Consider the following 23,816-nt stretch of genomic DNA (forward strand, 5'->3'; position numbering starts at 1 on the left):
GCCAACACTGATTCCATCCATTGGAAGAGCTCTTCCTCAGGCTCTGTCTGGGAGTAGCCCCTGGAGCAGTCCTGTGCAGGCAGCAGTGTTTTTACTCAGTGTGTCAGCATCCTTTCACTGTGGTCAGCTGCCTACACCAGAGTAGGTCCCAGGCCACCTGAAGGTGCACAGGAAGCTCTGCCTGACTTAAAACAAGGATGTAAGACAGTGGGCATACACGCAGTGCTGTGTGTGCCCTCAGTCACTGCTGGTTAGGGCACTTCCACAGAGGGCTGAAACTACGCACCCGACTAATTGGACCAGTGAGGCTATGGGGCCTGCTCTCTGCCACCACAAGCCTTAAACAGGCAAATGACACCCCAGATTTGATTCCTCACAAGTAACGGGAAAGAAGCAGCCCGTTTAGAGCACAACTTTGCAGAATTCCACTGTGTGATCAGTGCTAAAAGAGAGCTCTGTGACTCCAAGTGGTATGTATCCCTGTGATTTCTCTTGACAGTGGCTGTTGGCCAGATTGGAAACTTCCTAGCTTACACGGCAGTCCCCACGGTCCTGGTGACTCCCCTGGGTGCCCTTGGAGTGCCATTCGGGTGAGAGCTAAGATTCCGTGTTTGGTTATTTAATGTGTAGTTTAGATATATAAATTTTTCATTTTAAATGTTTCTGTTAAAACAGTAAAATTGTAACTGACGATCAGTAGTAGTCCACTTTTATATCACTTAATTTTATCCCTGCAAATATAGTTCTCTATGTTATTAACCATTCTTTTAGAAGTTTGCTTTAGTATATTCAAATTCTAACTAATTCATGTGTATCGATAAATCTGATACTCTCATTAAACTTAGAGATGAGAGTCTTTCCCGACATTTTGGCAAGTTACTCTGAGGAAGCATTAAATGAAAGGAGTCAGTTGGTGTTTTATTTGGTGCTCAGCATCCGTTGCTGGATGCTGAGCAGTCCCCTACCTCACCCTAGGAAATGTTGGGGGATGGGATGAATGACACATGGGCAGGAGTGGTTGTGAAATAGGTTTATGACTCATACAATCAATGGCACCTGGGTTCCCTAAGGGGGTCCTGAGTGAGATGGAGTGAGGACACCATTAGGTTTTTATTGTAGTTAGTAGGTGAACGGTGGAGGTTCACATGCTTAGACTGGGGTTTGTGTGGTTTAAAATTTCTGCCTGCACCAAGGGACCAAGGACTCCAGGAACCAAGGGTGTATGCAGACTTTCTGGTCTGGTTACTCAGATATGGAGGAATGGGGGAAGGGAGGAGTGGGGAGTGAAGGCTGTCAGCTGTCAAACATCACAAATGGAGTCTCTCTTTGTTAACTTGGCTTACTACAAAAATGATTTTATGAGACATTTATTAAATAGTTCAACATCTATTCTCTCATGAATCTATTTATGCTGTTTTATCTTTGAATAAATCTTTAATACACAGAGATAGGATAGAAGAGAAATAAATTGCCAGTTTCTAACTCATGGATACTTTTGTTTTCTGCTGTATTCCAGACAGACTCCCAAATTATTATAGAGGAGTGTGCCTGTGATGGATATATTTAAGTCTGCACCTCAGAGTCACTTAGGCTTTAAGGTTCTGTGGCCTAAAAACCATGTTTTTTTACATGTGAAGCTTTGAAAATGTGTTTGTAGCACATTGTTCTCATCCACACATATGCCTGCTATGAAGTGTGGCTTGGTGTCCCATTGTGTTTTGGATGGTCCCAAAGAGCTGGGACAGTGGGAAATCACTCTTCCAGCTTCCCGAACCTATTTCTGGAGAGACAATCAGGCAGATAAACAACCAAACACTGTGATCTTTGCATGTGGCACATTTAATGTATGCTTACTAAAATGCCTTGCCTAGTTAATTTCCTAAACACTGTTCTTATGAACTTTAATAATTGTCACTTCATCAGAAATGTTCACTACTCCATCTTTAGGAGATGTTAATCACCCAAAAAACCATGTGAAATGGTATTTGAGATAAAAAGCTTATCTTCAAGTCAGGATCCCAATGAAACATTTTTTTAAAAAGAAAAAAACTAAAATTAATTTGGAAAAAGCAATCAAAAGGTATCAAAGTGTGCATATATATGCATGTATATGTGTATATATATTTAGAAGAAGTTCTATTCTTGATAATGGAATGAAGTTGCTAGAATTAAATAGAAACAGAAATGTGGTACCAGAAAAAAATAAGTCTGTATAGCAGTGAATAGAATAGATAGTCCCAAAATAGTTCCACTTTTCTCTGCAATGGTTTATATATGATAAAGTAATCATCTGAACATACTACTTTGAAAATGAGGTTTAAATATACAATTATTATCTACCCATAATTAAAACTAAAAAATGAAAAAAAGTTTAAAATCCTATTTTATTTGAGAAAAATTTCAAAATTACAGGAAAATTACAAGATTAAGAATAATGAAAACACCCATCTACCCCTCACTGCAACACCTCTCTTTCTGACATTTACTCCACTTGCTCTGTCATTTGCTTTCTTCGTATCAGGGTTTCTCAACCTCGGCTCTGTTGACATTTGAGGCCAGATAATTCTTTGTCGTGGGGGCTGTCCTGTGCATTATAAGCAGTGCAGCATCCCTAGCCTCCGCCCGCCAGATGCCAGTAGCACCCAACCTCTCGTCAGCAAATGTCCCCTGGGGGGCAAATCATCCCCAGCTGAGAACCACTGTTCTATCTGAATATGATGGATTTTTTATTATATTTGTTTTTTGGTTTATTTTATCCATTTGAGAGTAGGTTATGTACATCATGACTTTTTACCCCTAAACACATCAATTTGAATTTCTTAAGACAAGCTATTCTCTTAACTGCAATATAATTATCAATTTTGATAAATTTAACCTTGTTATGATACATGTATCTAATCTTCCATATTCCAGTTTTGTCAATCGACCCATTATACTATCATTTATATCATTATCTTTTATACCATTATTTTTTGTTTCTAGCACAAGATCTAGTCTAGGATTGAGAGCTGCATTTAGTTGTCATGTCTCTAGTCTAAAAGAGTCTTTCCTTCTTTAATAAATAGTGTTGGGGGCCAGGCGCAGTGGCTCACACCTGTAATCCCAGCACTTTGGGAGGATGAGGTGGGAAGATTGTTTGAGGTGAGGAGTTTGAGACCAGCCTGAACAACATAGCAAGACTCCTGTCTCTATAAAAAATAAGAAAATTAAGCTAGGCCTGGTGGTGTGTACCTGTACACACCCTAGTATACCCTCCCAAGTGGCTAGCTTTATTTTTCTTCCTCCTGTTACTGTATATATAAAAAACAAATCCAATAATATAATTATTGCTTTATATAATTTTATATATATTAAAGAAGCTAAGAACAAAAAGAACAAGTATACAGAGTTTGCTGTATTTACTTTCTTATCTACCTGCTTGCCAGCTAGCCACTTGGGAGGTTAAGCCAGGAGGATCACTTGAATCTGGGAGTTAGAGGTTGCAGTTAGCTGTGATTATGTCACTTCACTCCAGTCTGGGTGATACAGTGAGACCTTGTCTCAAATAAATAAGCAAATACCTACATACATAAATAAATAGTGTTGGGAAAACTGGCAAGCAAATTTTAGGAATGTCAATTTAAACGCTAATCATAATACCATCAAAATATGATCTAAGTGAATTAAGCATTATATACAGGATGGCCATCAAGTGTGGAAACAAGAGACAAATACAACATTAAATGGTTGATACTATGTTCAGAGCAAGATTTGGATGATGTTATGTGGTATGCTCAAGAGTATGTTGTCCCTCATCAACAATGCAGAGTTCAGTTGCTGTGTAAAGCTGCCCCAACCCTAGTGCATTAACCAGCATCCCTGGATATCTGCCCAAGCTGTGGTATGTAGCCATAGATGATTTTTGTCTCTGGTTTTCATTGAACAAACCTTCGTCTCTAGTACAACCCAGAGTAAGTAGAGGTTCATTCTACAAAAAAGGAGGGAAAAAAGTTTAGCTGTTTTCCAGAGTTTATAGCCCATGTATAAGAAAAATCTCTTTATTTTCATAACTTGAAAAAAATACAATCTTTTTCATGTTTTAGAAAGATAAGAAATTTCCTTCCAAAAGTTTCTCAAGTTTGAAGTAATAAAAATTAAAAAGCTAATTTTCTACAATAAAAAAATAAAATAAGTAGAATGAGAAAAGCATTTCAACCAAAAATGATAATGATTAAAGCTATTACATGAGGAATTTTTTCAAATTGATCAGAATAGTATGAAAATCCCATTAGGTAAAATGGCAAAGGACACAAACTGCCAATAGGAAAATACAATTATACCACTAAGGTTAAGCCTTATTTTCAATAAAATGTACATAAGCAACCATATAAAATAAGTACCCATGCATTTAGTATTTAATGACTTTGAAAAGTAATAAGAATGTTAGGAAGGGAGTCTGGTAGATAAGGAAGTAAATACAGCAAACTCTGTATACTTGTTCTTTCTGTTCTTAGCTTTGTTAATATATATGAAATTATATAAAGCAATAATTATATTAATGGATTTGTTTTTTATATATAGTAAAAGGAGGAAGAAAAATAAAGCTATTAATATATAGGAGTGACATTATTATATCTCACTGAAGTGAGATCAATCTGAAATGTATTCTGATAAGCCCTTGAGAAGCCACTTGGAAAATAACTCAGAAATATATCATTACAAGAATTAAAATGTCACACTGAAAATATTCACTTAATGCAAGAGAAAACAATAAACAGGAAAAGGGGAACAAAAAAAGTGACATAAAACATGTAGGAAAAATGGGAGACATAAATCTAATATATCAATAAAAACCTTAAATGTCATTGGGTTAAACAATCCAATCAAAAGGCAGAGATTGTCAGGCTGCATAAGAAAAACAAACAATAAGGTCCAATTATATGCTGCCTATAAGGAGACATAATCTAGAGTCAAAGATACAAATTGATTTAAAGAAAAGGAGGGAAAATATATATATTATGTAAACAGCAATCACAAGAAAGTGGCAGAGGCTTCATATAAGACAAAATAAACTGTCAAACCAAAAATGTTACTAGAGATAAAGATGGATATTTTATAATGACAAAATGGTCAATCCATTTTGACTATAACAAGATAAAACAATTATAAACAAGTATGTACCTAAAAATAGAACTTCAAAATATATGAAGCACTGGGAGGCCGAGGCAGGTGGATCGTTCAAGGTCAGGAGTTCTAAACCAGCCTGAGCAAGAGTGAGACCCCATCTCTACTAAAAACAGGAAGAAATTAATTGGCCAACTAAACACGTAGATAAAAAAAATTAGGCGGCATGGTGGCACATGCCTGTAGTCCCAGCTACTTGGGAGGCTGAGGCAGGAGGACTGCTTGAGCCCAGGAGTTTGAGGTTGCTCTGAGTTAGGCTAACGCCATGGCACTCTAGCCTGGGCAACAGAGTGAGACTCTGTCTCAAAATAAATAGATAAATAAGTAATATATGAAGCAAAGCCTGACAGAATAAAGGGAGAAATAAACAATTCAACAATGATAGTTAGAGACTTCAATAGCTCACTTTCAATAATGGATAGAAAAACTAGGCAAAACATCAGCAAGGAAATAGGAAGACTTGTATGATACTATAAGCCAATTAGACAGAATAGACATCTATGGAACATTCCACCCAACAACAGCAGAATACACATTCTTCCTGAGTGCTCATGGAACATTCTCTAGGATAGAACATGTCATAGGCCATAAAAAAAATTCATCAAAATATTGAAAGGACTGAAATTATATAATCATTTCTGACCACAGTGGAATGAAATTAAAAAACAAAATCAGTGAAATTTGTAAAATTCACAAATATATGGAAATTAACTCACTAATAAATGACTGATGAATCAAAAAAGAAATTATCAGGGGAATTAGAAAATAGTTTTAGTTGAACAAAATTGAAGAAACAATATACCCAAAGTCATAGGATTCAGCTAAAGCAGGTACCAAAGGGAAATATATATGTGTAAATGCCTACATTTAAAGGATAAAATAAGCAACTTAACCTTCCATCTTAAGACACTGGGAAAAAAGGGCAAAGAAAATTTAAAGCAAGTGGATTGAAGGAAATAAAAGATTAGGTATAATAAATTAAACAGAATAGAAAAACAATAGAGAAAATCAGTGAAATTAAATGTTTGTTCTTTGAAAAGATCAACAAAACTGATGAACCTTTAGCTGGACTGACAAAGCAAACAAATTAAATAACAGTCCTAGAAAGACACAAACTATTGAAACTGTTATAAGAAGAAATAAAATATCTGAACAAAACTATAACAAGTAACATGATAGAATTCCAAAGACTTCCAACAAAGAAAATCCCAGGCACAGATGATTTTTGCTGATGAATTCTACCAAACATTTAAAGACAAATGCCAATTCTTCACAGACTTTTCCAAAACATAGGAGAGCAGAGAATCCTTCCCATCTCGCTCTGTGAGGCCACTATTACCCTGGTAACTAAGCCAGAGAAAAATACTGGGTACAGCGCATGCTGGTAGTCCCAGCTGCTTGGGAGTCTGAGACAGGAGGCTCACTTGAGGACAGGAGTTCACAACCAGTCTAGCTGATATACTGAGACCCTGTCTCAAAAAAAAAAAAAAAAAAAAGAATTAAATTCCAGGTCTAGTTTTTGAAAATTATTAAAAAAAAAAAAAAGAAATCAATTCTCTTAAGAATATACATGGAGAAATCTCTAACAAAATACTAGGCATTTGGATCCAGCAATATATAAAAAGGATTATATATTATGACCAATTGGGATTTATCCTAGATAAATTTAGCATTGAAAATAAATTAGTATAATATGCCACATCAATGCAGAATGTCCCAAAAGTCACTGGACATACGGAAAATGGGAAATTGTAGCTAAATGTGCCTTTATTTACAAAATATTTGTTACAAAATTTTATAAAATTTTTCCTTTGTAGTCTTCATGTACCCTGTAGAATAAAAGATAATCATTACAGAAAGTCATTTTACAAAATTCAACCCCCTTTCCTGATGAAAACACTCAACATACTGGGGGATAGGCCAGGCACAGTGGCTCACACCTGTAATCTCAGCACTTTGGGAGGCCAAGTTGGTAGGATTGCTTGAGGCCAGGAGTTTGAGACCAGCCTGGACAACATAGTGAGACCCTGTCTTTACAAAAAAAATTTTTTAATTGGCCAGGTGTGGTGGCACATGCTTATATTCCTAGGTACTTGGGAGGTTGAGGCAGGAGGATTGCTGGAGCCTTAGGAGTTAGAGGTTATAGTGAGTTATGATTTTGACACTGTTCTTCAGCCTGGGTGACAGAGCAAGACCCTGTCTCTAAAAAAAGAAAAAGAAAAAGTCTTACCAAAGCAATCTGAACTATAGAAAGAAAAATAAAATGCTAGCAACAGAAAGTAACTTCCTAAACTGACAAAGGGCCTCTATGAAAATTCTCTGGCTAACATCGTATTTAGTGGTGGAAGACTGGATACTTCCCCTTTAAGTTCAGGAACAAGACAGGCTGTCCACATTCACTGCTATTCAGCACTGTACTGAATGTTATAGCCAAAGCAGTTAGGCAAGCAAATGAATTAAAAGGCATCCAGATTGGAAAGAAAGAAGTCAAATTGTCTCAATTGGCAGAGGACATGATCTTGTGTATAAAGAATCCTAAGGGCTGGGCCCTGTGGCTCACGCCCCGCCTGGGAGGCCGAGGCGGGCGGATTGCTCGAGGTCAGGAGTTTGAAACCAGCCTGAGCAAGAGCGAGACCCCGTCTCTACTATAAATACAAAGAAATTAATTGGCCAACTAATACATATATAGAAAAAATTAGCCAGGCATGGTGGCACATGCCTGTAGTCCCAGCTACTTGGGAGGCTGAGGCAGGAGGATTGCTTGAGCCCAGGAGTTTGAGGTTGCTGTGAGCTAGGCTGACGCCATGGCACTCACTCTATCCTGGGCAACAAAGTGAGACTCTGTCTCAAAAAAAAAAAAAAAAAAAGAATCCTAAGGAACCCACTAAGAAAATATAAACTAGTTCAGGAGGATTGCTGGATAGAAGATCAATATACAAAAATCAGTTGTATCTGTATACAGTAGCAGTGAGCAAATTAAAAATGAATTAAGAAAATTTCATATGTAGTAACACCAAAATGAATAAAATACTTAGGAATAAATTTAACAAAAGAAGTAGAAAACTCATACTCTGAAAACTAAAAACATTCTTGAAAGAAATTAAAGAAGACCTAAATAAATGGCCCATATTCACAAATCAGAAGAAATAGTATTAAGATGGCAGTAATGCCAAATTCATCTACAGATTCAATGCAGTTTCTATCAAAATCTCAGCTGAATACTTTAGAGAAATTGACAAGCTGATCCTAAAATTCATAGGATATACAAGGGACTTGAAATAAGAAAACAGTCTTGAAAAATAAGAACAAAGTTGGAACAAACACAATCCCTATTTCAAAACTTACTGTAAACTACAGTAATCAAAATGGTGAGGTACTGGGATAAGGATAGACTAGAATAGAGATTCCAGAAATCAATAGACTAGAATAGAGATTCCAGAAGTAAACCCTTACATTTACAGTCAATTGATTTTTGCCAGGGGTGCCAAGACAATTCAGCAGGGAAAGAATAGTCTTTTCAATAAATGGTGCTGAGCCAACTAGATATCTAGATGCAAATGGAAATTGTACTCCTGCCTCATGCTGTATACAAAAATCAACTCAAAGTGAATCAAAGACTTAAATGTAAGAGCTAAAACTATAAAAATCTTAGAAGAAAACATAGGTATAAATTTTTATGACCTTGGATTAGGCAATAGTTCCTTAGGTATGACACCTAAAGCACAAAAGCACGGTAACAAAATAAAAGTAGATAAGTTGGATATCATCAAAATTAAAAACTTTTGTGCTTCAAAGATGCCATCAAGAAACTAAAAAGCACTCTGGGAGGCTGAGGCGGGCGAATTGCTCGAGGTCAGGAGTTCGAAACCAGCCTGAGCAAGAGCAAGACCCCGTCTCTACTATAAATAGAAAGAAATTAATTGGCCAACTAATATATATAGAAAATTAGCCGGGCATGGTGGCGCATGCCTGTAGTCCCAGCTACTCGGGAGGCTGAGGCAGGAGGATTGCTTGAGGCCAGGAGTTTGAGGTTGCTGTGAGCTAGGCTGACGCCATGGCACTCACTCTAGCCTGGTCAACAAGCGAGACTCTGTCTCAAAAAAAAAAAAAAAAAAAAAAAAGAAAAGAAAAGAAACTAAAAAGAAAACTCACAGAATGAGAGAAAATTTCAAATTATATACCTGTTGTGGGACTTGTATTTAAAATATATAAAAACTCTTACAACTCCTCAATAAAAAGACAGACAACCCAATTAAAAGGCAGGCACCTATACCCTGGTATTTTACCATGGCATAAGAGATGATTTGGCCTCTAGACCAGGCTCTCTGCTTTCATGCATGGTGACCCCTCCCTACCTTGTCATAGTCCACCTATCCCAGGCCCACTTTTTGCTCTGGGAGCCTCCCATCTCTCTGGTGTCTGCTCTTCTGGACAGAGACAAAGTAGTGTCCCTCAATTTAATGTCCAGCCATGTATTCTAGATCTTTTGTTGGTACTTTCAGTGATGTTGCTTATTTCCCCAGCTACACTGCTGGGGGCTCCTTGAGGACAAGGCCATCTAGGTGCAGGGATACAAAGTGGTGTAAGGGAAGAGATGTGAGTTTTGGCCTTATGGGTGTGTGTCATGACCATGGTTTTCTCTCTTGTTAGCTTTGTGGTCTTAGGCTCAGTGTGGATCCTTTCTGAGGCTCAGTTTCCTTATCTGTAAGATGAGGGTTGAAGGAAATTATCCAGTACATACCCTGGGCCTGGTGTGCCCTCCTCCTGTTGTTCATGCTCCCTGCGTGTCTCCGGTGTGGGCACCAGCACAGTGAGAACGACCAGTCCCATGACTCACCGAATTGGGCTCCAGTTTCCCAATTCAGATTGTGTACTGATGTTATATAGGGAATAAGAGAAGCCTGAAGATGATAGATGTTTTATGAAGAATATACCTTTTTTGTATTGAAAAAGCAATGTGACCTCACTTTAAAAATTTTTAATATTAGAGAGAAGTAATCATCCAGACTTCTCCTACCATATTGCAGTTACTATTAGCATTTCTATTTTTTCTTCTGTTTGTACATTTTTTCACTTAATTTATTTTAACTTTAGTGTTTTTATCATGTATTACTAATAATTATTTTTGATAATTTTTGTATTCTGCTTTCCCATTTATCATAGTTTTTTTGATAGTTTGCTTTTATAAATAAGGAAGCAGTATTTTTATTTTTGGTCCATCATAAAACCTTTTCTACTCTGGTGTATTTTCTATCTACTGAAATAATAATAATATAATAATAACATAGTAGTATGAGTTAAGAGTGTCATTAACTATGTAGTGATCATGTATGGAATTGGTATGAAAATCCTGTTTACATTGAAATAACAAGTTCAATAAATTCCTAATCTTTTATGTTCTTAAAAACTAAATTAAAAATAAAATAATAGCTCTTAGGAAAATGTGATTTTTCTAGATAAAATATTTGCAGTTAGTAGAAAGGTCAGATCATTATATTTAAACTCTAATGATTCTGCTTGTTTTTAATTGAAGGTCCATTTTAGCTTCTTACCTTCTGAAGGAAAAGCTCAACATCTTGGGCAAGCTGGGGTGTCTGCTAAGCTGCGCAGGTTCCGTCGTGCTGATTATCCACTCCCCGAAGTCTGAGAGCGTGACGACCCAGGCGGAGCTAGAGGAGAAACTGACCAATCCAGGCAAGTGCTTTCTAGCAGGGCCAGGAGAGAGCTTGCCTGGAGTCCTGGCCTTTGCATCCAGGTCTTGAGTCTGACACTTGCTGGCCTCATGGTGAAGCCAGTGAAGCCGTGTGCACCCCAATCTGGCACCACAGGTCTGCGTTCTGTGTGGCCCTGCCTCCCAGACCTGCCAACCCTTATGCCCTGCCCCATCCCTGCCTCCCTCCCCATGAATTCCTTCCTGCTGCCCTTGCTGAACTTTGCCCCTCTGCCCAGTGCCACTGGGCACTTCTCTCCTTTCTATGTGAAGCTGAGAGCAGAGCCCCAATGTCTCTTATCCTTAGAGTCCCCATAGAGCTCTGTATATATATTTTTTGACATAATTTCTTTTTCTTTTTCTTTTTTTAACAAATGCAATAAAAAATACTACTTAATTACATCACCCTTTAAGTATAGATTTCAATTCAAGTAGACCACCCTGTGTTGCTCACCAACAATTTTAGGCAAGTGCTAGCACAGCAGTATCTATCTGTACGGCCACAAAACTTGTCTTCTTTTGTAGTAATGGACACAGCAACAGAAACATCTGTAAAACTTGAAAAAGGGATTCATAGTGAAATTGGCCAAGACTATATCTCCCTGTAGTGTTTTATCCCTAAACACTTAGCACTGTGATACTCATTTTCTTGCATAAAAGCCAAAGTATTTCCAATACTGTGAGAAATTAGAGTACAAAGTCATGGGGAAAAAGGATCAGAGAAGTAGATATGAGTGTCCTGCAGGATTTACTTTGTGTAATTTCCAGAAGGGCATATCCAAAAGCTTTTTGATAAATATGTATGATACCAACATATTCAGGTCCTAACTTATTTGTGCTAAAAAAAGTTGCTAATTTAAATATCACCATAAAAATTAGGTGTGCTATGAACATATAATGATGGCAAAAAGATTTCTCTTTTTAACATGAAAAACTTTTTTTTAACCTAGCATATAAAATGGTATTCTGGCCACTTAATTTGTTAGATGTTTTTTTAATTTTTTTTCTATAGGTAAAAACACCACAACGAATTTTTGTCAATAACTGTCTCAGAAGAAATTTAAAATCAGTACTTGTTTATATGTCTGAAATGCCTGATATATGATCTCTGATATTCAAAGAAGAGAAGGAAAGGGAATGTTGTGGAAAAGTTCTCTAAAGACGTGTTCTTTAAATATCATCCCCAGAGAGCAAAAATTAGTCCTTGAAAGTGAAAAAATCCCATACTCTTTTTTTTTTTTTAAGACACAAGGTCTCACTCTGTTGCCCAGGCTCAGTGGTATGGCTTACTGCAGCTTCCTGAACAGCTGGGACTATAACGCATGCCACCACACCTAGCTAATTTTTCTTATTTTTATTGTAGAAGGTCTCACTATGTTGTAGTTTTATTGTAGAAGGTCTCACTATGTTGCCGAGCCTGGTCTTAAACTCCTGGCCTCAAGTGATCCTCCTGTCCTGGCTTCCCAGAGTGCTGAGATTATAGGAATGAGCCACTGTGCCCAACTCCTCATACTCTTTTAATGTATAAAGCATAGATATACAGTATATAAACATATCCATATATTAGTGATATTAAAATTTCATGGAGTGCCAGGTGGGGTGGCTCATGCCTGTAATCATAGCACTCTGGGAGGCTGATGTGAGAGATTCGCTTGAGGCCAGGAATTCAAGACCAGCCTGAGCAACATAGTGAGACCTCATCTCTACAAAAAATCGAAAAATGAGCCAAGTATGGTGGTATCCAACTGTAGCCCCAGCTACTCAGGAGGCTGAGACAGGAGGATCACTTGAGCCCAGGAGTTTGAGGCTGCAGTGAACCATGATGGTACCACTACTGCACTCTAGTCTGGGCGACAGAGTGAGACCCTGTCTCAAAAAAAATAAAATAAAATAAAAAGTCATGGGTGTGAGTAGAGGGAAAAGTGTAAAATAGTTCCTTAGGGGAGTGGTAATGAAACAAGGGTTGAAAGACACTGATGTAAGAACCACAAAACACAGGGGCATCTGGCTGCCTGCTCTAAAGATAAATAAGAATTTAAGGTTGATCATGTGAATATAGAGAGGTTTTCTTGGATGTGAGTTAGTTTGTCAGGCTGCCTCATTCTCAAACGCAGGTGCTGGGGCATATCAGAGCTCTCCTCTGGCTGCTGTGCCCACTCCCATGTCCTCTCTGTCCACAAGGCCACTGCCCACCTTTTCTTCCTGCCCTTCGGCATTGCCACCTTGGGGTGAGACCTCTTGTTGCCCATCTGCTCCCTCCCACCCCCACCCCAGCCATCTTGACGCCGGGCCCCTTCTGAAATGTAGTCAGATATGTCCCTTCCCAGCTTCAAAGCCCCCTACCCATGAGAGAGGGCCCAATCCGCTCCACATTCAGGCTCTGCTGCTCTTCCTGATACGAAGCCTGCCCAGTTGCATTCAGGCCGCTTCTGTTTCTCTGCTGAAGCCCCAAACATACCTGTCTGGCAGTATTTTGTGCTCACACATGGGGATCTCTCTGCCCTCAGTGCCCTTCCCCAGTTTGTAGGTCAGGCTTCTAGGCAGCTTTCACCTTCCTTTCTTCCAGAACCTCCCCAAGAGCAGGGCTCCATAGTTGCTTTTTCTCACTTTTGGAGGGTAGAGTCCCCCCTGTCTGCTTGCTGTTTTGCATGTCCACACGTAATTGTTTGTGTGTCTACACTTACTGATTTATGTGTCCACACTTGCTTGTTATGTCCATGTTTAATGATTTGTATGTCCATACCTGCTGATTTATGTATCCACACTTGCTGATTTACATGTCTACACGTGTACACTCTTGCTTTTGCTGGTTTGCATGGCCGGTTTGCTGGCTGGTTTGCTGGTTTGCATGGCAAGTTCCCAGCGGTGTCCCCAGGTCCATTTTTGGTCTAGGAGTGGAATTCATGGAGAATTTAACCTCCATGTACCATAATTTAACAGCAATCAGCCAGGCGTGGTGGCTCACGCCTATAATCCTAGCCCTCTGGGAGGCCGAGGTGGGCAGATCGCTCAAGATCAGGAGTTCGAAACCAACCTGAGCAAGAGTGAGACCCCATCTCTACTAAAAATAGAAGGAATTAATTGGCCAACTAAAAATATATAGAAAAAATTAGCCGCTGGTTGGTCCGAGTGCAGTGGTGTTTACAACTAATTGATCACAACCAGTTACAGATTCCTTTGTTCCTTCTCCACTCCCACTGCTCCACTTGACCAGCCTAAAAAAAAAAAAAAAATTAGCCGGGCATGGTGGCGCATGCCTGTAGTCCCAGCTACTTGGAAGGCTGAGGCAGAAGGATTGCTTGAGCTCAGGAGTTGGAGGTTGCTGTGAGCTAGGCTGATGCCATGACACTCTAGCCTGGGCAACAGAGTGAGACTCTGTCTCAAAAAAAACAAGACAGCAATCAATATAATGCACTGTTATGTAAAGGAGCAATAGCAGGATGGTACTTCATAACAAAACACAAATTTAAATATGTAAATGCTCAGGTACAACTACAGGAGAAGACATATTGAAGCTGGCAGATCCCATACCCTGTGTGGAGCCTCTGAGATTCTGGCAGCTGCATATAGACTGACATGGGGGTGTTATATTACTACTAACTCAGACTCCCAGGGGGTCTTGTCATCAACAATATGATCCTCTGAGATGGAGAATAACTCTTTTTTTTGTTGTTGAGACAGAGTCTCGCTTTGTTGCCCAGGCTAGAGTGAGTGCCGTGGCGTCAGCCTAGCTCACAGCAATCTCAAACTCCTGGGCTCAAGTGATCCTCCTGCCTCAGCCTCCCAAGTAGTTGGGACTATAGGCATGCGCCGCCATGTCCAGCTAATTTTTTCTATATATATTAGTTGGCCAATTAATTTCCTTCTATTTATAGTAGAGACAGGGTCTCATTTAAGCTGGTTTTGAACTCCCAACCTCGAGCAATCCACCCACCTCGGCCTCCCAGAGTGTTAGGATTACAGGCATGAGCCACCGCACCCAGCTAAGGATAACTCTTAATGAAGTTCTTGATCAAAGAAAGAACAGTCCTCCCTACATTGACATAAAAGTTGCATTTCTGAAAAATTCAGTGGATGTTGAATCCATGCAATAATTACCTTTTTTATACAAAAAATAGGTTTTAGGTTCTGATTATTATAAATATATTTTTCACTTACAAGTCTAAGGAGACATTAAGAGGCTGTGAGGAGAGTGGGGTAATTTGTGATGGTGTGGGACTATCTGCACATACTCTGCCCATGGTCTGTAGGCCCCAGTCACTGCTAGAGCCACAAATACCTTCACAGCTTAAGGTTCCCCCACTGCACTCTTGTCCCTGGGCTCCTAGTGCTGTGCCCTATGATGGATGTTAAGTGAAGGTTTGTTGATTTGATTCTAAAGTAAGAAAACCCATCTTGTGAATGGCTTTTTCCCCTCAACCTCAGAATATCTATAGTTGACTTGTATTGTTATAAAAATGGTACTAGTAGCCAGGCGCGTTGGCTCACGCCTGTAATCCTGGCTCTCTGGGAGGCTGAGGCGGGCGGATTGTTGGAGGTCAGGAGTTCAAAACCAGCCTGAGCAAGAGCGAGACCCCGTCTCTACTATAAATACAAAGAAATTAATTGGCCAACTGATATATATATATATATAAATTTAGCCGGGCATGGTGGCACGTGCCTGTAGTCCCAGCTACTTGGGAGGCTGAGGCAGGAGGATTGCTTGAGTCCAGGAGTTTGAGGTTGCTGTGAGCTAGGCTGATGCCACGGCACTCACTCTAGCCTGGACAACAAAGCGAGACTCTGTCTAAAAAATAAAATAAAATAAAACAAAATAAAATAAAATAAAATAAAAATAAAATTGGTACTAGTAGAGAGAAGGCTATGCAGACACTCAGGAGCTGTGAGTGTTGTGATGGTGAAAATGGTGGGAATTATTTTTGTGATATGAAAGTAGATCTGGTAAATTCATACCAGAGCCCTTGGGTGACTGCCTGCCCTACCCTGTTGCTGGGGGCGTGGTGCTGCCATGGCTCTGCCCCCAGGGTTACAGGCTGGTGGGCAACTGCAGGTCAGCCTGTACCATCTGTTTTCCAGTGTTCGTGGGCTACCTGTGCATTGTGCTGCTCATGTTGCTGCTGCTCATCTTCTGGATTGCGCCGGCCCATGGGCCCACCAACATCATGGTCTACATCAGCATCTGCTCCTTGCTGGGCAGTTTTACCGTGCCTTCCACCAAGGGCATCGGGCTGGCGGCCCAAGACATCTTGCACAACAACCCGTCCAGTCAGAGAGCCCTGTGCCTGTGCCTAGTGCTCCTGGCCGTGCTTGGCTGCAGCATCATCGTCCAGTTCAGGTACATCAACAAGGCGCTGGAGTGCTTCGACTCCTCGGTGTTTGGGGCCATCTACTATGTCGTGTTCACCACGCTGGTCCTGCTGGCCTCGGCCATCCTCTTCCGGGAGTGGAGCAATGTGGGCCTGGTGGACTTCTTGGGGATGGCCTGTGGATTCACAACCGTCTCCGTGGGGATTGTCCTCATACAGGTGTTCAAAGAGTTCAATTTCAACCTTGGGGAGATGAACAAATCTAACATGAAAACAGACTAGGATGCAACAGAAGGTTGGGTGGCTCGAGGAATGGACATTGGAGGTGGTTTCTGATCCTGCCTGGAAGTGGAGTAGAAGAGACCCTGGATCACTAATGTTAGAGTTGCCTGTATACTAACAAGTGGGCCAGTGGACAAGGGGGAAGCGGGGCTTGGCACCAGAGTAGGGGGCCTAGCCCTCTGCAGCCCAGAGTCCCCCAACGTTGCCTGGGCACCATCTCTCTCTGATGAGATGAATCTCATTTTCATTTCCATTAATCTGGAAGCTTTCATGAATACTCTATTCTTTTAAAACATTTTCACATTATTTAAACAGAAAAAGATGGGCTCTTTCTGGTTAGTATTTGCAGGAAAGCAGATATTCTTAGAAGATTACTTTGGAAATGAAAAAGTTGTCTTGAAATCTGGCTCTGTACAACAGTGAATGTGTCTGTAGTTGTGTTAGTTTGCATTAAGCATGTATAACATTCAAGTAAGTTGTCTAAATAAGAAGTATATACATTGAATTGTTTTTAATCCTCTAACAAGTTGACTCTCCCACCCTACCACTCCAAGACATTTTAATAGCAAATAGAGAGAGAAGAGTTGATGCTGTATACCATTGGCAGGATGACTTTTCAATAGCTCAAATCAATTTCAGTGCCTTTATCACTTAAATTGTTCACTTAATTTGACAGTTACTGTGTGTATGTTCTCTTAGATTAGAATAATGCAACTTCCGTGTTTTTTTTTAATATTTCAATATTCAAACTATAAATGCATAAAGCAGTTAGAAGTAATAGTACAGTTATGCGTCACTTAACAGGGGTACATTCTGAGAAATGTGTCATTAGGTGATTTTGTCATTGTACGAACTCAGAGTGTACTTAACACAAACCTGGATTTTGTAGCCTCCTGTACATCTAGGCTATATGCTATAGCCTAGTGTTCCTAGGCTACAAACCTGTACAGCATGTTACTGTACTGAATACTGTAGGAAATTATAACATGTCAGTAAGCATTTGTGTATCTTAGTATATCTAAACATAGAAAAGGTACAGTAAAAATACACTAATACAGTCTTGCGGGACCACCATCATATATGTGGTTTGTCCTTGACCCGAATGTTGTTATGTGGCGCATGACTGTATATTCATTGGAAAATAGTCAAGGTTAAAGACACATTAGAGCAAATTGTCCCGTTTAGCATGTAGTTTTTGTCCATTTAAAGATAATTGATTTAAGTAGCATGAGATATTTTGTGTTCGGTATAGGTAACTGGGATCCAGTATCAAATATGTCCACATTTCTCTTACAGCAAGTATTTGTTGCCATTCAGAAAAAATAAATTATTTAACTTGATAATAAGACTGTTAGATGAGAAAGTAACTGTTTCATAGCACATATATTGAGTGCCCTATAAGGACACACTCAAGCTTAGGCTAGTTCCTACAAATTGAAATACTTAATTCTCAAAACAGTTTCCAAAAAAATGAAAATAATTAATTTAGCCATATCCTTGTTTTTGAAATGGCCAAGTGTCCTAGAGTTTCTTACTCAGCTTCTTATTTTATGTCTGAAATGCAAATGGCTGAAAGAGATTCTTCTTCTTCTTTCCGTAGTAACCTTCCATGTGTATTAAATTGGGACAAAGCATGAATTGATGCAAATATTTCATCATGGTGTCATGTATTTCATAGGCAATGTTTTATCTAAATAGGGAACAACACCAAGGTGAAAGATGGGATGGGGCAGTGAAATAGAACATGAAATTTAATAATACCCAATTAACATTACTCACTAAGAAAAAACTGTGTTTTTCTAGGCAAAAAAGAACATTTTTAAGGTAAAGTCTCAACGAATAGTTCCTTAAAGTATTTGAACAAAGAGGCTAAATAAAATGAGACTAGTTTAACATAGAGTGCAAAATGCCTTTATAAATTGAAAGTACATGTGATGAGGCCGGGCGCGGTGGCTCACGCCTGTAATCCTAGCACTCTGGGAGGCCGAGGTGGGTGGATTGCTCAAGGTCAGGAGTTCGAAACCAGCCTGAGCAAGTGTGAGACCCTGTCTCTACTAAAAATAGAAATTAATTGGCCAACTAAAATATATATAGAAAAAATTAGCCGGGCATGGTGGCACATGCCTGTACTCCCAGCTACTTGGGAAGCTGAGGCAGAAGGATTGCTTGAGGCCAGGAGTTTGAGGTTGCTGTGAGCTAGGCTGATGCCATGGCACTCTAGCCCAGGCAACACAGTGAGACTCTGTCTCAAAAAAAAAAAAAAAAGTACATGTGATGATCATGGGTTGTCAGCGATTTGTAAACTAAAAGCAGCAACAAAATTATTCAGACATTTAAGAGATCTTATATTAACTGATAGTTAATGCTAAAAAACCCCATTGCTCTTTTATCAGCTCTTGAAGGTTTGTTTTTTATCATCAGTATTTTTAGGAATGCAGGCCTTAATGTATTGAATTGAATTTCCTGAAAATATAATATAGCAGTATCAAATACTTTTAAGCATAAATATAGTTTCCTAGGTAAGGAGTTTGAGATATTCAAAGAATTCATGTGAGTATACAAGTATAATGAGAAAGTACATGTATCATATGGAAATTATGTTTATTTTGCTACAACTTACATGTGAAGCTTACTTTAAATGCATCCATTGGTATACCTTATCATATTTTAATCCACAGTTATACCATTGATACTCAGAGGTGGTGAATGATCTTTCCTATGTTTTTTTTAGTGTAAATCAAAATCTCAAAGTATTAATAGCTCATCTCCTCTTGAAGGTGATTGACTGGTCCTGGGACAGTTAGACTCTCCCAGGTTTATTCTTGTTCAGCAGATACTTCTGTAGGTTTACATAGCTTTTCTTCCAGTGGAACAAAGTTCATATCATCCATTGTTTTTCAAGTGTTTGACACTAGCCTCAAGGCAAATGAAATGGCCAGTGGTCAAATGATCTAATTTTCAAGTTCAACATAGAGCATTTAACTCCTGATTTAATAGCATTTATTTACAAATTCATAATTCATTTAGAAATGCAAAGGAAAAATGCCCCTGAGTGAGAGCTTTGGGTGGAGGGTTCTACAATGGGGATGGTTTTTCCAAAAGTAAATGCACATTAAACATTTTCATTATTATTCTATTCTTTGAGGGGAAAAAAAACCCTACTGTATACTTATTTGGAAGTCTTCTCTAAAATCAAAGGTTTTGAGTTTTTCAAACCTTAGTGATGACAGTAAAAAGAAAAAAAAATAGAATAAAATCAAAGGTTTTAGATCACAATTTACAGATATATTCTTGATAGATACTTAAATAGTCCATTTCTTTCTTCTCCTCCTTGGACAATACCTTGTTTTCTCATCTGAATCTTTGCATTTGAAAAGTTTGCTTCCTGTTGATTAAGTGTAGGGCCAATTAAGGATTCTAACCCAAACCTGGCACCAAGAGACCACCCTGGAACGTTTTGGGCTGGTATGCAAGACCACTTAGTCTTTGGGGAGAAGGTTTGGGAAAGGGAAGTTCAGGCTGCTCTCTGACACACATGGAGTGAGGCACTGCCCTTGCAGGGAATTTCCAGAGGAATCTGGTTTTCTAGTAACCTTGCTCATCACTTAGACTCTCATTCCGATCTTTTCATATTATTATAATGTTAGTGAAATAAATATACTTCATTGCTCTTTGTTCAGCAATAAGAAAAATTCTTTCAATTCCTCCTTTTCAAGACAGTTTGTTATAAGCCAGGTTGTATTTCCAGAAGTTCATTCCAGCAGTAATGTGTTGGTCTTTGTTGTTCTTTGGGTTTCACATCTGTTTTCTGATAGAACAGAGCACTGTTAAAATGTACAGTCACCTCTCACCTTCCTTCTTCCTAAACTGCTTGGTTCTTCGTAAATACTGTGCTTGACTTTTGGAGGCCAGTTCCTAGACTTCTGTGAAGCCCTGGAGATGCAGCATCTCCCAGGTGCAGACAGACGCTCAGTCCACGGAAACAGGTGTTAAGCACAGGCCGCTAGCTTGCAGCATAATTCTTGCCGGGAGATGATACCTCTTTCCAAGCTGCTCAACTAATCTATTAAATAGAAGATTAGAATCTAGAGAATGCTATGATGGTTCACAGAGCCACGCCTATTGCTCTTCTCTGATGCCACTTGATCCTGACTTAGGCTTCCTGTGACCAAGCAGGAAACTAGAAGGAGAAGAACATTCTGGTTTGAGGTCTGTTCACGACTAGATGGATTGGCTTCCATGTTTGAAGGAGTTGTCTTTCTCAGTGTGTCTGATACCAAGGAGGTTGTTCACCCATCAAGCAGGATTAGATGGAATCTTGGTGTTCTGTCTTCTCAGGGACCAAAAATGTATCATTAACTCCTTAGTATTGACCTTCCTCCTATGCATGTTCATTTTTTGTATGTTTTACTCATATTCATTACATAGATTACATAGATTACATTAACTTGAGTTGGAAAGAAAAGACCAGTTTGCACACCAGTCACATCACAAGACAGTTTATCATATAAAATACCTCAATTTTTTTGTATTCCTCACTTCCACCTTACAATTGTACTGGTGATTAATTTTAAGAGTCTGTCCTTTAGCTTACAGGTGATTTTTCACATCTGGCCAGATTCTTATACCTCCATTGTATACTTGAAAAGATTAAGAATTATAGGAATAGGAATGAGAATTTGGCCCAGTACCACTACTCATTTATTTTCATACACATTTCTCACATCCAACAAAAGAATTATGTTTTAAGAAAATGTAACTTTGTTACGTCAAAAAATGTTGTCTAGTAAAAAGTTGTTATTCAGTAAAACAAGAATCATGTAAATAAACATCTGTTTCAAATGTACCCAAAGCAATTAAAAAGCAGAGTCTAGGCCCAGAGCATGAGCCAGGGAGAAGGATTTATTTCTTCTTTTCTCTATTTTTCCTTGAATTGTGCAAATATAGGTGAGTTACTTAACCTTTTCGTGCCTCAGTTTTTCTACCTCTAAAGGGGCGGGACGGTTCTCCGAATTGATCCTGCTGGCAGTTTTAGCAGTGTTCCAGTGGCCTGCAGCAAGAGCAGCATGTTTAGGGTGTTCTGGGAGTGACGCGGTGGGAATTGGGCTGGCACGAGCTGGCCGTGGAGTCTGCCCAGGACTGCGCTGCAGAACACGCAGCTTCGAACACTGAGAGAGCAGAGGAGGTGCTGGGAGTGAAGTTTGCATGATTCTATGAAGCTTTAATTTTCCTTTTTTTGTTTTAAAAGGAAAGGTTTTATATATCCTATTGTAAAATAATGGAAATTAAACAGGGACTTTATAAAGCTGCACTGAAAGATCACATTCTCATGATGTGATGAGCTCTGCTGGCATTCTGTCCAGGTCTGTGTTCTGCAGAAGATTTAATGGCCTGTGAAACACATGGATTCTGTGGCATTGAATTTGTAATGTTTGATGCTGAACTTTGGGCTTACAAGCAGCTCAACCCTAATGATGAACTATCTATTTGACACCAGGCGAATGTTAGGAGCTCCCAAACCACTAGTGCCAAAGGGTCATGTTGAAAAGTTCAAAATATTTCCTTTATTTGTCAGAATATAATAATTGCCCCTTCGTCAGTGTTTTTGCACTTTACAAAAATAATTTAAGGGTTTTGTTTTTCAGTAGCATTCCTGAGTGTTTTTGCCTTCCTAAAGGATAACTATTAGTTTCTTATAAAATGGGGAATATAATCATGATAGAGAGGAAAAAAACTAGATAAAAAATGTCAAACATGGATTGGTTGCATAAAAATTTTCATGTAAATGTATCAGGGGAGCTTCCAATTAGCATACATACATTTGTCAATGGCTAAGACTTGCTTATATTTTGCTTTATAGAAGTAGTCATGGCATGTTGTAATTGCCTTATGTTAATAAAAAAGGCTATTTATTAAGTTTTCCAGTAATATTTATTAATATGTATGTGTTTTAAAATAAAATAACTATTTCTAGCTGAACACTTGTTGATTTTTTTTCCTTTACTTGAAATGCTTGTGTATTCTCAAGTCCCAGATCATCCCAATTCCTCAATTTTTTCCTATTTTCTTTGTAGAAATGAATAGCGTAGGTCTCCATAACAATGTAGAAAATTTCTACCTATCCATCTGTCTTGGGGGCAAATCCTTAATGTGTGAAGGAATTCACTATCCTATGACTATTTCCTGATTCAATGAAATGATGGTATTAAAGAACACCAGCTTGGCCAAGAGTAGTGGCTGACGCCTGTAATCCTAGCACTCTGGGAAGTCAAGGCCAGAGGATCACTTGAGCTCAGGAGTTTGAGACCAGCCTGAGCAAGAGCAACACCCCGTATCTACTAAAAAAAAAAAAAAATAGAAAAATTAGCTGGGCGCAGTGGCAAGTACTTACAGTCCCAGCTACTTGGGAGGCTGATGCAGCAGGATGGCTTGAGCCTAGGAGTTTAAGATTGCAGTGAGTTATGATGATACCACTGTACTTTATGGGGTGACAGAGTGAGACTGTGTCTCAAAAAATAAAAGTAAAAACCTACCTCTGTTTTGATGTTAATACCTTTTTACATATTTTGAGTTGTATAACATATTAATATGTAATTTTCTATTTTAAGCCCATAGAACATTAGAAAATCATAATATATCTTAATATTTTAACCATCATCATAAATCTTGTCATTAATTTTCTTCAGTGTCCTATAAATTATTAGGTGAGAAAAATATTTTGAGTAAAATTGTTTTCTTAGACTCCATCCAAAAGGATTTAATTTATTCACATTTTGATCAAAGTATACTTACATAGAAATCAGGAACAAAATTTTATGAAACCACCAAATGTTCCTTTGGATAACCCTTCTCAGACATATTTTTGGGGCTGTGAAATGCATAAATGCCAAATTCTACAGTCATTCAACAAAAACTTGCCCTGGTTGGTTACTACTATAGAGCTGCTAGTGCTTGCTGCTAGCCAAGCCCACCTGGCCACCGTTGAATGTAAGTGCTGCGCCTGGTTCTGAGGAACACACAGAATCAAGCATGGTCCCTGTTCTCCAAGGAACTTGTGATAGTTTCTCTGTTGCTTATTCACACCCCTGTTTGGTGACCCTTAGATGTGACATCGTTGGCATATTTGTTGTAATGTTAGCCACACTTACTTATACACCATTATTTTGAACCTCAGATGGTAGTTTCAAAAGGGCTTTTAGTTGGAGAGGTGAGGCACCGTTAAGAAAATATTTAGGTACCTATCTGTATTAGTATTTTAGAGAAGAGAGGGATTAATTCCAGCATTGGTCATTAGAAAGAGTTGGGAATGGAACTGGACTGTGGTGAGCAAGGTACGTGTGATGGCAAGGAAGTGA

The 23,816-nt window shown here is 38.9% G+C and overlaps 1 protein-coding gene across 1 annotated transcript in view; it reads left to right on the forward strand.

Moving 5' to 3' along the window:
* The window catches only part of NIPA1 (NIPA magnesium transporter 1), a 38,019-nt gene extending 15,579 nt beyond the window's left edge, over positions 1-22,440 (forward strand). The window contains exons 3-5 of the mRNA XM_012760004.2: positions 500-590; positions 10,697-10,857; positions 15,950-22,440. Of these exons, the coding sequence (XP_012615458.1) occupies positions 500-590; positions 10,697-10,857; positions 15,950-16,461 (764 nt within the window). The 3' untranslated portion in view covers positions 16,462-22,440. The remainder of the gene's footprint in view (positions 1-499; positions 591-10,696; positions 10,858-15,949) is intronic.
* The last annotated feature ends 1,376 nt before the right edge of the window (positions 22,441-23,816 follow it).

The sequence above is a fragment of the Microcebus murinus genome, chromosome 7 (assembly GCF_040939455.1).
Source record: "Microcebus murinus isolate Inina chromosome 7, M.murinus_Inina_mat1.0, whole genome shotgun sequence".
In the NCBI taxonomy this organism is placed as follows: Eukaryota; Metazoa; Chordata; class Mammalia; order Primates; family Cheirogaleidae; genus Microcebus; species Microcebus murinus.